Source organism: Siniperca chuatsi, linkage group LG14 (assembly GCF_020085105.1).
Source record: "Siniperca chuatsi isolate FFG_IHB_CAS linkage group LG14, ASM2008510v1, whole genome shotgun sequence".
In the NCBI taxonomy this organism is placed as follows: domain Eukaryota; kingdom Metazoa; phylum Chordata; class Actinopteri; order Centrarchiformes; family Sinipercidae; genus Siniperca; species Siniperca chuatsi.
In genome coordinates, this window is record NC_058055.1 from 2804098 (window position 1) to 2821939 (window position 17842).

Below are 17842 nucleotides of genomic sequence, written 5' to 3' on the forward strand. Positions count from 1 at the left end.
ACCACTTAACTAGCTGCTTAACCACTGGTCATTTACTGAAATACACTTTGATGAACTTTGCCACCGTTGCTTAAACACCAGGCATGTCTGTTAAGTATGTATATAATTAGAATCAGATATTTATTACTGCCACATTGACACAAATACTGGCAACATTTCAGCCAAAGAATATTATTATTTACAAAGAATCATGGAAGGCCAGGATATAAATTAAATTAGTAGTACCTGAAAACTCAAATCTAAAGACAAATTGGCATCACCGTTTTGTTCCTCTAACATGTGCCACTAAGGCATTTTATTTTTCCTGGCAATCTCTATTTTGAAAAATAAAAATAATATTGCTACTAAAGCTGTGCTGAATGATGCTAATTATTCTGCCGCTCAAATCTGCTTGAGTTCCTGTTGGCAGTGGCTTTCTTTATGTGAGAATGATACTGCTTTGTGTTGCCCTTGATTGTCTTAATAATACATCCCTGTATAAATAAAATAACACCCTAGGAATTTTGCCAGCTACAGGAAATCATCACTCAGATGCAGCAATCTTTCATTAAAACATATTGCCAGGATCACACTAATGTGGCAGTTTCACTGGCCTAAAAGCATTTAACCCTCGACAAGCAAAATGCAGGTTCTAAACACTGTCATTTATTTGGAAATATAGGAGTATGCTGGTAGAAATTAGTTGTATCATGCTGCATTTTCATACATAAAATGTTCAACTACAAACACAGCGGCGCCTACCAATTTCTGCCTGTCTAGTCTTCCCATTATGTCAATTAAATCGGAGGTCAACACCACAGCTGCCCTCCTCCCAGCCTCCTCTGCAAGGCTTCCTGCTTCCAGCCCGCCTCACCAGCCAGCTGCCCTTCCAGGCCTCTGCATTACTGCCACTTGGGTGACGAGGGAGGTAGAAAGGCTGCTCACAAACAAGGCGGTGGGTCCTCACAGCATCAGCCTCGGGGTTCTCCGGGCATGTACCAGTTAGCTGTCAAATGTGCGAACAGTGCTATCGTATACCAGCTCCACAGGCCTTATTCCCATCTGCAGAAGCTGGGAAGCAGGATGAGAATGCTGTCCTTTGATTTCTCTGGTGCTTTAAACACCATCCAGCCCCTCCTGCTTGGGGAGAAGCTCAAAGCGATGCAGGTGGATAGCATGGTTTCCTGGATTACGGACTGACTAACTCACTGACAGACAGCAGTTCATCTTCCTCCAGGGCAGTGTATTGGATACACTGCGGAGCAGCACAGTGACGCCCCGGGTAACAGTATTGTGAGCTCTCGAGTTCACACTCTACACCTCTCCCTTTTAAGATTCAACTCAGGGTCATGGCGGCTCCTCGAGTTATTTGATGACTCTTCTATTGTGGGGTGCTTAGGTTAGGGCACGAAAAGGAGAACATGAGTCTGCCAAAAGAGTCCTGTCAGCTGCTACTGGGGCAACAGTTTGCAGCTCGACATCAGCGTGACACAAAGGAGCAAGAAGTGGATTTCAGCCTGTCACCGTCCAGGGTGAGCAGAGCGAAATGGTTGCTTGCAGTGGATCCAACAGACTACTTAACAAGTTCTGCTAATCAGTGGAGGGCAGCACCCAGTTGTAATGGCTGAGAACGAAGACGAAGGATTAACAAAGAAAGCCTGGCTCTGTTCTCTGAGGCTGCACAGAGCAGAGGAGAGCAGATGAGGAACAAACTGAACTCCATCTTGAACAACACCTTCCACTCCCTCCGTGAAGAGCTGGTGCGGCTACGGCGCACGTTGACCTTCCACCTCGTCTACCAAAGGTGCAACAGCAAGCTGTTTAGCTGCTCGTCTGTGTCAACAGTCATCAGGCTGTATAATAATTCTCATCCAAATACCTCATATCTCAGCCCGCTTGGAGCCGGCTGAACTGTACTGCCCTGCGCTGACAGCTTGAGGTACTGAACTACAGGCATGGCATAATGTGACTACATTATCAAGTAGTCACATTACCATTAGCACTACACATTCACATGTCAGCTTACATAGCACGTCATTTGCAAATCTAAATTGTAAAATTAAGTAAGCAATCAAGACTGTAATTAACATCTGTAACACCATACAGATGTGTGTAACTGTTTAGCATATGTTGAAAATCATGGCGTCACATGTTTATTTAACCTCACAATCGGGCATACACTTTGATTCCTTATGTTCTTTTCATTTCCTCTTTGCTGTCTGTAATGCTCTATTTTGTGTACATTTTGTTTTGTTTTTTGTTTATATTTGTTAATATACTGTTTTTTTTTTCTTTATTGATACTCAGTTATTGATACAGTTGATTTCTTATTTGTTTCTTAATTTAAGCATGATAGAAGACTATTACGTTAGCCCTGTGAGTGACCGGCGCCCAGTCCAGGGTGCACCCCGCCTCTCGTGTCTCAGTGTCAGCTGGGATTGGCTGCAGCCCCCCAGCGACCCTCAAGGATAAGCAGGTATAGCCAATGGATGGACCGTTATGTAAACATATCAGTTTACATAACTCCAGGTGTATTACAGCTTTTCAAACCTTTTTACAGCCGACTGATATGGTAGTTTATGTCTGTATGTGATAAGGATACACTATGTTTGTACAGTGTAAGACTGTGTGTGTGTGTGTGGAACGGGCCCTATCTCACATCCTTTCACAGGGATTCTGACTTTCTAGCAACACACCTGGTCTATTCTTATACAAAGAACCACAGCAAACCCACAATACAGTTTATAGGCACACATAAGGAACATTACAGTGAGGAGGGGAAACACCATTACATCTGATAAAGGCACAGTGTGCCCTATGCAGGAATATTAAGATGGAGAACTGGAGAGTGAAAACTGTACAGTTTGATGGCCACTGTGAAGGCTGAAGCTGTGACTGTAATAATAATAATAATAATAATAATAATAATGTGTGATTTTTTTCATACAGGGTTAACTGATCAAAACTGCCAGAGATAGACTCTATCCAGTCTTCCAAGACATTTCACGAAGTGTAACAAAAGCAACACAGCCCTGAAAGTTAAAGGCATTTGTATCACATAGCCTGATCAAATCAATACCTACACAACCCCTCCCAGTGCTGAATTTGACTATCTCAGCTATGTGCATCCTCAACAAGACGTTAACCAATCGGATCAATAACATTCAAGGGCAATGAGCAGCTAAGGCTGAACACCGGGTTTAGCAGCCTTCGTTATACCATAACTAACACGCATGCAGCAGCAGTAGTTAGAATTCATGTAAAAAAAAAAAAAAAAAAAAACGTGTGTGCGTTGTATTTGGGTTAGGATGACCTTTAGTAACTCCTGGACCGCTGCACTCGATTAGCTGTTTGGACCAACACACGCTGTAAAACACGAGTCCCCGTGGCGCACCACGGGAGACCACCGGGATCAGACAGGATAAAGAAATACAGTTAAAGACTTACTTCAAGACTGCGCTGTCTCCCTGTCTGACGGTGATGTTGTCCTTTAATACAGAATCCCCGCTTCTGGCTGGAACTCCTGCAGGTACAAGGAATAACAATTTAAGTCCGAGGACGACAAGGCATTTCCCAGGCACCGCCAAAACGCCACAAATCCCCATGTTTGTTTCTGTCACTGCGCAACTTCCAGGAAAACTTGAACGGGCGGATATTCCGTTTGCGTCTTGAGCTGCGGATCGCAAATTCCACTCCACAAACCGGATGCAGTATCGCCTTACGGACTGGAACTGCGGACGACCTGCTTTCGCTCCAAGTAAACAGGCTTGTTATGAAATACTGTCCGTGTCGAGACGCGCAGGAAAAAGTGTCTCTCCGCACGCCAGCCGCTCTAGGAAACTGACTTCGGAGGAGAGAAAAGCCCCGCGTTGGTGAGAGGACTGCGCACCGTCTCCTCCGCTTCAGACTGTAATCGCCGTGAAATGGATGCTCTCGCAGAGACGCATCAGCCAAGTCTCCTTGTATGGTTTTTTCTCTGCCTCGGTGTTCTCCTTTCTTTTGGCCGTGTGGCTGAGACTGTGTAGAGCTGTGTGCGCTCAAAGCAAAAGGCTGAATTCGCTTCAGTATCTTTTTCCCCGTTAAGTAGGCTACAGCTCCTGAAGTCCCCCCCCCCTCTCTGTTTTAATCGCCAGGTAGCATCACTTGCCTGTACACTGAGGACCATATGGACTGCAGCCTGCAGTTTTCTCATATTCATAGGGGTTGGGCCCTTAAAGCCATTTTAAACCTGTGTCCTATTTTTACATATTGTGGGGTCTAAATGACTAATAGGTACAAAAAGTTTTGGACCTGGTCCGGTAGATCCCCTCAGCCATGTGCAGGCAGCAGAGCTCAAAGTATCGACAGAGCACCTGCAGCGCGAAACAGGCGCCGGGGGCTGCAGCGGGCTCCATGGGGGCAACTGCGCCCCGCGGAAGTGCGTCCACTCAGAGGGCTCGTTTTTGCCACTGACAGACTCAGACTGCTATTGTAAGCGTCTGACAGCATTATGGAAACGATCCGTGCAGAGACAGACCTGTTTGTTAAACCAGAACCAGAAGTCTCACGGTGGAAACGTGAGTCGTCTTAGTCTTTAACAAAAAGGTCTGTCTCAGTAGGGAACCTGTACCTATTAGTCATTTACACCCCAAAATCTGTAATAATAGGGCCCAGGTTTGAAAATGACCCTTTAGGGGGGTTTACAGGAGCAACATGACAAATAACAGGCCTAAATCATTTCATGTGACACCCCTGCATGTGAGGATCATAGCTGTTGATAGAGTCTTCAGTGTAAGCCTGCTCAGTATACATGGAGGTGAGACTGTGAACAGTTGAAATATTCGCTCTCATACTAATTGGGATCACTTAAAGTAGGTGACCAGTGGGGGCACCCAGGGGCCCGGAGGTTACAAACTAAATGAGGAACTGTGAAATTTCACAATAATTGCATTCACTTGAAACAATCCCAATCAAAGAACGGATCAGGGAGACTATTCTAATAATAGGTCTTACACTCGACACTCATCTCAGTAAGTACTGCAGCACTGAAAACATAGTTGTTGTTGATGTGCTGCTGAATGAGTAAAGAAAAAAGTCCTTGGGGCAAAACCTCTTCAAACGGGAGTCCAGTGTGTATTTTTTTGGCTACCAGGGCCTTGAAACAGGTCAAGGACCCCTTATGGTGAATTTAATTGAAGGGAAGATAATTATCAATCTCCTTAAGAATTTTACTCTTTGAATGACAGACCTACAAAAAATTCCTTTTGCTTTGTGGCTCAGTGTAATAAAGGGGAGGTCTGTGGCCTAACGTGCATCTATTCAGGTGTTGTTAACATACCCCGGGGTACAGCCAAGGCTGGCTTACAAACCAGACAAAGCAGGCGACTGCACCGGGGCCCCGGAAGCTCCATGAAAATGTGTTTTTGGAATATGTCAAAATGTAGTTTCAAGATTATTTGAGTTGTGTGCTTCCACGTTGCATATTCCTAAATTACTTTGTGTTCCAGCATGGGGAAAGTGTAGACATTGCATGGGGAGGTACGGGGTGTCGCAGCTCATTTTTGCCCCCACTCCCCAAGCAGGTTAATCCAGCCATAGAGCTACGACCCCATACTGTCCCCCTCAAATCACCATTCCCTACTCATTGCCCAGAAACTAGTATGACCACCCTGTATGTGATGACGAGCCAATCGCAGCCCAGTGTGTCCATCACCTGTATGTTTCCTGTGAGAATTCATGAAGAGAAGTGTGACATGCTGTAGTCTAAAATGAAATTCACTCATTTAGAAAAAAATCATACCATGGGGGCTTTTCAAGAACCCTCACAATTACATAAAATTGTTCATTTGAATGAAATGTATTGATGTCTTTAATTAAAAGCTACGTAACCATCATGAAGACAAAAAAGGCATAAGCTAAACATTTGATCAGAACAGCCATGTTTGTACACTCTCTCATTGTGCTTAGTTGTCGTAAAAAACTATTATTATTATTATCTCTGACGATTTCTCACCCTTTTCATAGAGTGCTGGGAGTCCTCAGGCCTTGCTTTTGTAAGGTGTCATTTTTATACAGATTCAGTAGATGGATGGTGGGTAATGGATTCTGAAATGTTCACTTCATGTGTTTGTTTGATGGTGAGGGTGAGGAAGAGAGTGACTTTTAGAGAAAGGGTTAAAGTTGAGAGTCTGAACTTCGCCAAACCACACTGACCTTGTTTACTAATGTGCTCCTGCGCTGCTTCCCCCCATCCATATCTGTATGCATAGAGGGGATGCTGGCCACTAGGGATGAGAGTGGCACTTTGCTGTGCATCTAACAGCAGCACTCAGAATTACTATGACAGCTTTTGAGTCTCATGAGGAGACTGAACAAGATAATTTCTTTACCTTAACATCAATTTGGCACGCTGTTAAGATATTGCATGGGAGGCAACAAATGACAATGCACTGACAGCTTTGGATGCCATCACTGGGAAAGATACAAGTGCCACATGGCGTTGTGCTTGTCTGGTATCAAATGTTTGTGCAAGTGTGAAAGCATTGATGGCTTGTATTTGCAGGCTACAGTCTGCATGCATTCTGTCGTGTGTTCATCAATCGTGTCTCACATACAAGTGGCTTCACGGTAAAAGCCTTTCTCTTTACGATAAACACACTAAGTGCACCAGGCGATACAGCGCCAAAAAGACAATTATATCTTTTAGCAGGTGCGAGGCTTTCTCAAGATTTTATTGCCCACTTTCTGGTAGTCGCAACAACACAAAAACTTTAGCACAATGGAAGTGGACCTTGGGGTGTCTTAACATGTGTACATATCCCATTTCTTCTGTTTCCTCCATTTTAAGGCAGCAGCTAAACCACACCATAATGCTCCTGATTAAAATTCCAGAAACTGTACGAACATACATGATTAGGCCTTATGTTATGTTAGGCCTGAGGCACAGCGGCAGTACTTGTAACGTATGAGCAGCCCGTCGCATTTACCATACTGTTGTTCAGTTTGTTCTAAGGTTGTTATTGAGGAATTATGATGATGTCTTGTGCTGGAGAAATTGGGCAAAGATAAGACTTAATTAAAATGATATCTGCCTGGGATGCAACACAAGTCTTGACTATGTGCACGTCTTAATGGTTTTTAAATTAAAACCCCTCCCTGACCTCAGCAAAATCTAAGATATGTGGTCTTAATTAGAGTCAAGGGTACAGGGAGGGGGTGGGCTGAGGCACTTGTTCACAGACACCCCCGTCAGTCGATTAAGGCTGCAACATTTGGTAATGTGATGTCCTTTTAATACCTTGGTGGCTTCTGCTACCAATTCACTGCGAGGATAAAGGTTTAAAAACAATATCATCAAAAGAAAGAGGGACGAGTCACAGGTGTGACAGTTCTGCGCAGTGGCGTCTGGAGGAAAAACTAAGACTGCAATCCATTTCAATCCATGTCATGTGCATTATGTTTTTGACCTTCATTGTTCTGCCTCACAGCGGGTCAGCTACATCCGATGACCTTGCCAAAGCTCCACCACGAGCAAGGGTGCCAAGCATGCAGAAATGACAAATTAGAATGGCATTGTTTGTTGCATGGCCCACATGAATCACTCTTGCTATACCGCACAAACAAGACTAGGTTGAGATGTGCAGAAAAGAGCTAAACTATGTGTAGATCAACTACCCATTCTCTAAAATAGGAGGTGGACATATTGATTTTAACATGCTCAAATGAACAAAGCAATTTCACTTAAATCAACGTCTTTTTGATTGGTTGCAGTCATACACAGTCCAGCTCTTCCTGGCAGATCATGTTTCTCATTTATTTCACTTATACATGCAGTGACATTCACATAATTTCCTGCTGCGACGCATTAACACCAGACCGTGGGTGGTTTATTCAAACAGTCCATGCTAATCTTCATTCATATCATGCAAGGATGGGCAGAGCTAGCAGACAATGGACCGGCCTCTGACCAAAGCAAGCTAATACCCAAGCCAAAACATGGGTAGACTGAATAAAGAGCGCTCACTCAATGGATTCAGTCATCTGCAGAAGCTCAGATTCCACTGGCATACGAACACTAACGTTACGCAACTTATTCATTCTGAGGTCAGCCCAGCAGTTTTGTGAAATGTTTTGAAATGAGAATGTGTTAACAAATGGTTAAATATATTCAAGTAAATGAGCGTTGGTTAAGTGCACGTTTTATTAAGGTTAGAGAATTAAATAACATACATATACATCACTGACGTCAGATGTCAATCCATCACCAATCTCATGTCCTTATTTTCCACCATGACATTGTAACGCTAGTTCAAGGGCAGATATTTCACTTCACTGTTGGGGGGGGGGCAATAAACATAAACCTTTCTTAAGAGCAATTCCTGAAGGGGACACCACCAAAGGTCCTGTTAATAATATTAAATGTATAAAAAGGAAACCCTGATTTCTACTCCAGTGTTTCCTGTGGAAAGTCTGGAGCCTTGGTCAAACATGATTTGTTAGAGAGGGAAAGCCCCACCTTTAACGTTTAGATTGTTTTCTTTAAAGTTACAGCTTTCTGGTTTTGAAAAAAACCATCAGAGTGATGGGTCTGTTGGGGAATAAAGCATCTTGTGCTAGCTGCACTTCATTCTCCAGGCCAGTATGTTGTGTTTACCTACCTCGTCTTTCTTTTCATTGGAAAATATCTGAATAAGCTCATTTTCTTCAAAATTGTGCCATTAACTTGTAAAATGTGATGCGTGCGTGAGGGAGCAGGTAAAGGAAAAAACACGTTGCCCAGCAACAACAAGCGCGTGTATGTAATGAGGAAGTGGATCAGATGATTGATCGCGGGATGTTTTCTTTGCTGAGGTCAGAAAAAGATGGTGGTGGGTTACATATTGAAAAAGTCAAAAGTGACTTGAAGCACAAGACAGGGCATTTGTATACTATTATATAAATGTATACTTTTGTATAAATGTAATTTCAAGGAGGCATATACGATTACAATTACCAATACACAGTAAAATGTGCAAATGCTGACCATTAAATATAACTGTATTTTCTTTTTTTATTTCTCCTATTACTTCCTCCAATTATTTCTCATTTAAAAGAAAAATCATATCACCAAATCACAACTATGGATAATTACCTGTGTTCATTTCAGAAAAACAGGAAGACTGGAGTACTTTGTCAGTTGTAGGTAAGCTGTCTCTTAAACATCCCTCGAGTCTCCCAATAATTACTTCTGTGAACTCGTCTGATTCTGATTGTAGGACATCGTGGTTTCTTCCACAAAAAAGGAGACTAGGATCGCTAATCGGTTAGAAACAAATAAGATGTTGTTAATAAATGTTATTTAACTGACGTGCAGGGCTGGGTTTTCTCTTTGAGAACAGACTGATTGCTTCTGTTGTCTGAGGCAAAATGTTTTTTGTTTTTTTATCAAATAGCAACTTGAGCAGGTCTGCTTTATACTGTGTAGGAGCTTAAGTGCTCCTGGCATGGAGAGCTGCACATGATTCCAACTTTGATCTCAGATAACTACATCTGCCTCAGCCTTGCCTTATCAGACAGCTTTAATCAGACGCCTTAGCTGCAGTCACAGCATGTGGAACAAAAGCTATGTCTGTAGCCAGCCTTTAAAATGTAAGGTTGGTCTTCCTTCTTTTACTTTCAAGGAGTTGTGCTGGTCTTTGTCACATCTGATCCAATCCCAGCCGTCCCCAGGTCTCTCTCTGCTAATGCTGCCCGATGTGTTGCAAAGTCAGTCAATGTATGCATGGCGTGAGGGCATGAATTATTTAAGAAGCCGGTACCTTTAAATGATTTGAATGTTCAGACATCCTGTGTTATCAATAGGTGTAATATGCTCTGTGCTCTCAGCAGGCGTGTGTTCAGCACATATGCTGATACCCTATCAGAGGCTCTTCCATTGACCTCTGCATGACTTTCTTGTGTGCCTGTGTTGGAAGCATTCATATGGAACATGTTAGTAGAGGTCTTAACTGCGGGCTCATTGTATAAAACCTTTTTTTTTTTTCATCCAATCTGTCAATATTTCAAGCATTTTAGAAACTCTAGTGACTACAAGTAATGGACATAAAAGTTGCCTGAAGGTCAAAGCTAAATCCTCCTGCATTTAAATCCAGCCTTTATGAGAGCCTACAAAATATGAAAGGCATCGACAAGGACTGTGTGTGTGTGTGTGTTAGTGTGTGTTACAGCCATAGTATTTACACTTCAGTTCAGAAGAGAAAACATTTCATCTCTTGAACATTTTATCTTCACAGTATTACATTTAAACTTTGTTTCAATGTCGGTAAAAGAAGGCAGGTGTAGTTTATGTAGCACACATCCGTCTGGATAGAAATCAAATCTGGGATTGTTCCTCTGGAAATGGTGTGGATAACGATGGCTTTGAGATGGAACTTCAACAGTCACCTAGGGAGGGGGGGGGCTAATACGTTTTTGGAGAGTGTTAGGACAAAGAGATAAGACTAATGAAGAGCGAAATGATCTGGCAGCATTTAGTTATGTTTACAACAAAAACACTTTCACAACAGCTTCTTCAGTAAACATTTACTACTTCTTTCCTTCCCAAACAGTAGTAACTTTTTAAAATCCAATATTATGGATCATTTACACGAACCTTCATTAGTAAGAAGTCGCTTCGGTAACTGTATTTATCAACACAGTCCCGTTGTGATTCTCAGAGATGGAGGCTGTGGTTATCTGGGACAAAAGAATCAACATGGCTGCCACTTCAGCCCTAATGTCAGTTTCATCAACATTAAATTGTTCATTTGTATGTATGCAAATCTAGCCGTCTTTAACCCTAAGGTTATAAACAATATAGATGGTGACAATAACAGGTCCAATCTGAAGTGAGAGGAGCGGCTCCTAATAATGCTTATTTAGGCAGAAACTGTCATCGCAGAGATGGATTCTGCTCACTTCAAGGTGAATGCATCTGACTGAGCAATTTCCATTCAAATATTAGTCAAATGGAACTAATACCTTGGGATAGAATGAATCAACCACTCGGATGAAATTGTCACTGACATATGGATGGCAGTTTGGGAAATTTGGGAAAAATATCTACATGATGAGGGAATATTTAAAGAGGGGTTACGCACAATTTCAGATAGTTAATCACCCAGTTTCCACAGGAGTCAATCAGAAAGTGATATTAATGATGAATTATTTTTCAGTGCCACTCCAGCTGCCCTAAAGGTGGGACTGTGCTAACAGACTATATGCACCCCCATGAGGATTCGTTTAGTTTGTAAAAGCCCTAACTATAAGAGGTTTCAGGGCTGGATTTTGAGGCATATAGACTTACTGTAATGTTGCAAGGAGAAGTGTTTTCTTTTTGTGTTTAGCTGGTGTCCTTGGTTGCCACAAGCAACTAAACCATGGTAGACCTTTTCATATTCAAAATGTTAATGATGGCCCTTATTCGCTATGCACACTCGCCTCAGACACGTTGTACAGACAAGTACTGCCTGTGATAATGTTGTTTCACGTCTAGTACATCTGGAAACAAGAGTTTTGCCATGAAAGAATGTGCAGATGATACCGTACACTGGGATCCCAACATCAGGATGTCAGTTGGACACAATAAGGGAAACATCAAGCACCTACTAGAGTCACGCCAACCTTTACCTTTAAAAAGGGTTGGGGTTACCGGTTACCAATTTATGTCAAATTGACATTTGTAGAGTTAAAGTTAGCTGAGTGCATCACTCTGAATTTTCAGCGTGTTCAGACCCCCCCCCCCCAAATACGGCCGTACAGGTCGTCTGTGCCAGCAGCTTATTATGACCCATATTTCCGTTTACTGTTAGGCGGCGACCTCTAGTGGCCGTAGAAATTATGATGGGAGCAAAGGAGGAAGTCAGATGCGGTAGTATAAAGAGCGACAAAGTCTGCAGAGGGAGGGGGCCGGGGGCCGGGGGCCGGGGGCCGGGGGCCGCTGTTGGTGTCCCGCGCGAAACCAAAAGTCAACGTTGAATTATTTTAAGTTACGTACGTAACTAACGTACTTATTTGAACCCAAACCGCAATCTTTTCCTAAACCTAACCAAACTACGACCGTTTCACAGCGTTAACAGCGTATTTATTATTGTTACCATGACGACAAAAGTCCAGTATGCCTCTTGGTGGAGTCATTGGCAAACGACCTATTCTGGTGGGTATTTTACTTGAACAACAAAGTGAACAGCTGAGAATGTACTGTAAACTTGTTGAGAAATTCACTAATAAATACAGGTTGACTTTCATGGCGTTTAACCATCATATCTGCAGCACAAAAGGGACTTTGTGATAATAGCAGATAGCTTTATTTTGGGAGAGGGCATCGACTTGACTATTTGACTAGTTAATTTGTATCCCCAATTTATTTTCTGATTGCCACTAACCATCTTTAGTGTGTCTGTATTCTATGTCTGTATGACAGTCACAAACATACCAAACCTTGCACATTGAAAATAATGCTCAGTTGGACTTAACTATAAAACTATTAAAACTTGGAGGCTTATGCATTTGAAAGCTGTGCATTTCAGTTCGAATCCAAAATGTGCCTGTTGCATTGTGTTTATGCTTCCTGGGTTAAGATCATCCTGTCTTAATGTCTTTGTGCAAGAGCTCAACCGATTGTGAAAGTCGAAGGCTGAGAAAGGGAGGAAAACTGACTTTTGAAGAAGTTTGTGCGAGGATGCTACCGACTGTCTCAGCGACTGTGTGGGTGAGTGAAACTTCTAAAGCCGAAAGTAATTAAAAACTATTTGCACACATCAATGTGGATTTGTCATCCTATCCACTGAAAAAAAACTGCATCCAGTATCTGGATTACACAGATCTTATTGCTGAGTTTACTGCAATGAAAGAAAAGAGAGTGACTTCCATATAATTCACTCTGTGTATGGTGTCCGTCTCATTAGTTTGTTACAACATCCCAGCCTTTTGGGGGGGGGACTCTAAACGCTCCAAAGAATGCGCTGATATGCTGCTTAGTGTTCGGGATGCTGCTAGAGGTGTGGGTAATGCTCTTGTAAAGGCCATAAAGTGAACACACATATTTGCAAATTTGAAAAAAAAATGAAATAAAATACAAATTAGACATGACCTGGAACACAATTTCTTAATTTCCTTATTCATATATTTGCCTTTTTTGTTTTCATGTTTATCACTGGGTAAGACCTTTCAAACTGAATTTGTACTAAACTGTGCCATGCAATTAAGCCTGACCTTGAGCTGCGAATAGCTGTGTGCATTGTACTGTGCACAAATGCATGCCAGTGGTCAGTTCACAGTTCACACAGGACCTTGGATCATCCCTGCAACAGCTCTGTTTGCCTGCGGTGTGTGTTCCAATCCTAGAGACAAAAACACTGGCCGTGATAATCTGTTTGGAGGACGTGCACTGTCACCACACCTTACACTGTAATAATGTGAAACGGATGGTGCTTTAAACTGATCAAACCAGGTCAGGAAAACTATTTTATCCATAATAACTACAGTAATTCAGGTTTGAATTTTTTTTTTTGTTGCAAAAATGAATGAAGGCAGAATAGTATGCACACATGTAAACACATGTAAAAATAATTCATGTTTGTGTATCGTGTGCAAAGTGAACTATTTCTCTTTCACTAACTGTGTGTTTACCCTCACTGAAGTGAAGCTGGGGAGTCATGCTAGTGTCGACAGACCCAACTGCCCCTTTTAATCCCACACACACATTACCAAAGGCAACATGCTGACTTGTGATCTCTCTCACTCTCTGTCTCCCTGTCAGATTAATTATTTTCCAACCAAAAAGTCTGTGAGAAATGACTGTGCTGACTTGCAATATTTGTTTCCCACATGGATAATTGTGATTTGAAGTTGATAAATGATAAATTATCACTTAAAACAATTAAACAGATTAAGTCATTACGTAGAAATTGAGACTTCCTCTAAATACTGAGATCATGTTCCTGCTTTTTACCAAATTCCGTATTTAATTAGCTTAACTCAATAAAAGTGATTGCTTTCCTGCTTGTGTCACAACAACACCAGTAAATGGCTCATTGGGGCATTTTGATTCAGCCAGGGCTGTTTTCTCTGGCCAACCAATTTCTGCGCTCACTGTATAAAAGTCTGGAGGGCACAATTACAACCAGCAATGGAAAGGAAAATGTTGGCATTGAGGAGAAAAATGAGGAGTAATCTCACTCATTTTTCTTATCTGCGGAAGTCCAAGAAGCCTGAGAGGGTACAGTATTTCCCCAGATAAAAGCCCAAATGATATTCCACTCACACAAACAGCAATGCAGAAGTACATAACAGTCTTTACTATCTCCACTTGGTATCAGAGCATTTCCCTCTCCGTCTCTGAGTCAGGTGGATTTGGCCTTCTGTAAAAATTCCACATTTTTATTGTGATTAGTTTCAATATTATGTCATCATCTTCATTCCTCTTCTCGCAGTCGTAAAAGTACTCACAGATAAGACAGTGCAGGTCCAGTGACCGAAGACATTTGCAGTGGCGTGACTTGATTAATTCCACACACTAGATCTTAATTAACTCAGCATAACCACACAGATGATTGTGCCGATGGGATTTGGTCAATGGGGATGATTGCATGAACTAGATATGCTCATTCAATATTCATTATCTCCCTGTCCCATTTTCTCACGGGGCAGAGCAGGTCCTTCCCGAGATCAAGATATCTTCCTTATGTCTTCAAATGCATAAAGAGTTAGATCTGACGCCTTCATGTTAAATTAATTCTATAAAAACGTTGAACTATTCTAAAAATTAATCAGTCGTGAAGTATTTTCTCCCCAGTTGATTTAGCTACATTAAACTAGTTTAAACCTTCCCTGTGAATCAAACATGAAATAAACACATTCAGCCGTTTTGAAAGCACAAATTATTTCCTGAGTCTCACATGTCTGATTTCATGGCCAATGTGTTTGCACCAAATGGTATTACAGAGCTAAGAATGCAATATGGGGGCCTTCCATTTTCAGTATGTCTGTAACAAAGATGAGTGAAAAGGCTCAGAGCATGGATTTATTATCCTTATCAAAAGCCAAAGAGAAGACACATATAAACCAGTATTCTGCTCATGGCCCCTCAGCACAAAGTCTTGAGGAGTGGCATAAAGACAGCTAAAATGTGGTGTTTAAAAGTGTATTGAAGAGAAACGCACACAGTGTTGCACAAACCCATAATAACATGATCAGGAGTGCAGCACAATAGGCTCTTCTCCAGACCTGTTATTGTTTCCATCATATCTGCATTGACAAACTCTGTGGTGGAACGCTGTGGCCCTGAACATCGTTACCTCCTTTAATCAGCTCTGTGTGCACTGAACACACAAAGCACAGTGTTTCAGTGGTGTCTTGCTTTATTTATTCTACTTGCTTCGTGGTTGAATGGTTATACATCCGGCATTCTGAACCGGAATAAATGTGGAAACGGAAGATCATTTAAGCTCATACATACACATAACCTTCAGCTGTTATGAGTTTCAGATTCTTCAAAATAAAGAAATAAATCCCAGGACACAACTGTGGTTATTCTTGTAGAGCAACACCTTTAAATGCACTTCTTCACCCTTTTGTCACTCATGTCACTGTGGAAGTTTTAAAAGCTGTTTTTATATGACACAGATAAGGCGCTGTTGAAAAATATGCAGTGGTGGTGGGAGATATGACTTCATATTAATATTACAATAAATTCACAAATGTACCATGATAATGACTAATTAAGATTTCTTTTAAACCCTCATTTAAAAGTATATTTAAGGTTCCCTGACAGCTCAGAAGTATAGTGTATTATTAAACATGCTTAGTAATTTAAACTGATTTAATGAATTAGTGAAGGGAGATCTCATTTTGGCTTTTAAAAAAAAATTAAATAAACAAGCTAAACTGATTATAGGTGAACTGCAAACAAGCCTGCATAGATCAGCAATGGTCAGAATTATTTATGGCTGCTGGTATGCTTATTAACAAGACTAGGAATATGCAGTATGTGAACCATGAATGGCTCTACAACAGTTTGTGCAAATTCATCCGATGAAGATTGTGATAATTTCCTGGTGGATGCTGACATATGCTCTATGAAATAGATGAAAAAACCTTTCAAAAGAATATTTTAACATAGCATTCACAACACAATTTTTCATTTTCGAGGTGAACTTTGAGAGACACCAGAGTGTTCAGCAGCCTGTGCAATGTATTAACAATTAACTACAGCCACGCTAGAGGCTCTGTGAGGCCGTACGTAGGCACATACCAGGTGCTTTGAGCTAAATGCCTGGAGATAGCCAGTCATTAGGATTCATTCTCTGGAAACCATCAACACTTCAGTCTGGACCAAAGTGGTGGACAGACACACCAACACTGCCTTCACTAGAGTCATACTGCTAGCGTGGCTAAAAATGCATTTTCCAAATGGGAATTTCTTATAAATATTAGACTTGTATATGTTATAATAAAGCATAGAGAATTATCTATTTTCTCATTGTGATTTTACCAAAGATATGCCTTTAGGAGTGTCAAGGTGAGCAAAGTTTCTCATTGTGGCTTAGTTACATGTGTTCTAGGATGAGTTGTGTGTCAACCCAAAGAATCCATTGAGTTGCATCACTCACTTCTCTGAGCAATGACCACACATAACACTTTCTTACAGGAATTTCAGTAAAATATTGAGGCAGTTTGGATAAACTGATTGCAAAGGCTGTGCGAACTCATCCAGGCCTCTTTGAAAGGGTTAGATAGCTCTCCAAATACAACTTGATGGATGACTACACAGTTGGCTGTCAGTACTCCTTGCTTTAACAGCCACAGTGTGCAGTGATTTGACTTCAGATATTGTTATGATGTTGCCTGGTGATACTTGATATGATTTTGAAATATATGCAGTTCTGTGTTTAAAAATATCTTGGATGTATCTTAAAGGGACAGTTCACCCCAAAATCAAAGATACATTTGTTCCCTCTCACCCGTACTGCTGTTTATCCATCTAGATGGTTTTGGTGCGAGTTGCAGAGTTTTGGAGTTTCGGCCGTAGAGATGTCTGCATCTTTTGAATATAATGGGACGATGTGGAACTCGGCTTGTGGAGCTCAAAGCGGCAAAGAAATACATTTGAAAAACTCAACAGCAATGTCTCTTTCCAGAAATCAGGACCCGGGTACTCAAGAGCAGTTGACTGCTCACAACAAGGTCTGTGGATTAACAGACATCTCAAAACTCGACAACTCACACCAAAACCATCTAGATGGATAAACAGCACCACGGGTGAGAGGGAACAAATGTATCTTTGATTTTGGAGTGAAGTGTCCCTTTAAGACTACTAAGAAACACATCAGGTGAATGAAAGTGTAAAGTAACGAGAGTTCTTCAGCTAAGATGTGAGTGTCTCACATTATCACACCCATAATTACAAGTCTAAAAAAGTCTCTGGAAGGAGGCTCACAGTGTTTTAAATAGGACCAAAAAAATCCAACATAATCTCACCAGAAATGTGTGATACTGTAGACAATTGCCTGGTGGATACTGACATGATCTGTGAACTAGATGAACAAACTTTTCAAAAGAATATCTTGGCAAAGCCAGGGAGGCTGAGGATGCACCCACACTCATTTCACACACTTCATTTCTGAGGTGAACTTTGAGAGAGACACCGGAGATGACAGTGCACTGCGTAATTAACTGAAAAAATTATCTTTATCCACCACGACAACTGCCTCCAAAGATCACAGGTCTTTGGAAATGACAGCCTTACTTTTTCATAAAGTGTCAAATCAGCTGAGGACTTAAGATCACAACAAACGTGACTTTGCAAAGTGCCAAGTTTTTTTTTTCTTTCTCACTTCTTGATGCTGTTGTTGCAATACTGTCTTTC

The 17842-nt window shown here is 41.5% G+C and overlaps 1 protein-coding gene across 4 annotated transcripts in view; it reads right to left on the reverse strand.

Annotated features, from left to right (window-relative positions):
* opcml (opioid binding protein/cell adhesion molecule-like) overlaps positions 1-17842 on the reverse strand; it is a 322114-nt gene that overhangs the window by 188449 nt on the left and 115823 nt on the right. The window contains exon 2 of one of the 4 annotated variants that reach the window (XM_044222971.1): positions 3427-3502. In XM_044222971.1, coding sequence (XP_044078906.1) covers positions 3427-3502 — 76 coding nt within the window. Of the gene's footprint in view, positions 1-3426; positions 5898-17842 lie in introns of those variants that run through there. The other 3 variants (XM_044222969.1, XM_044222973.1, XM_044222970.1) reach the window with 3 other exon arrangements.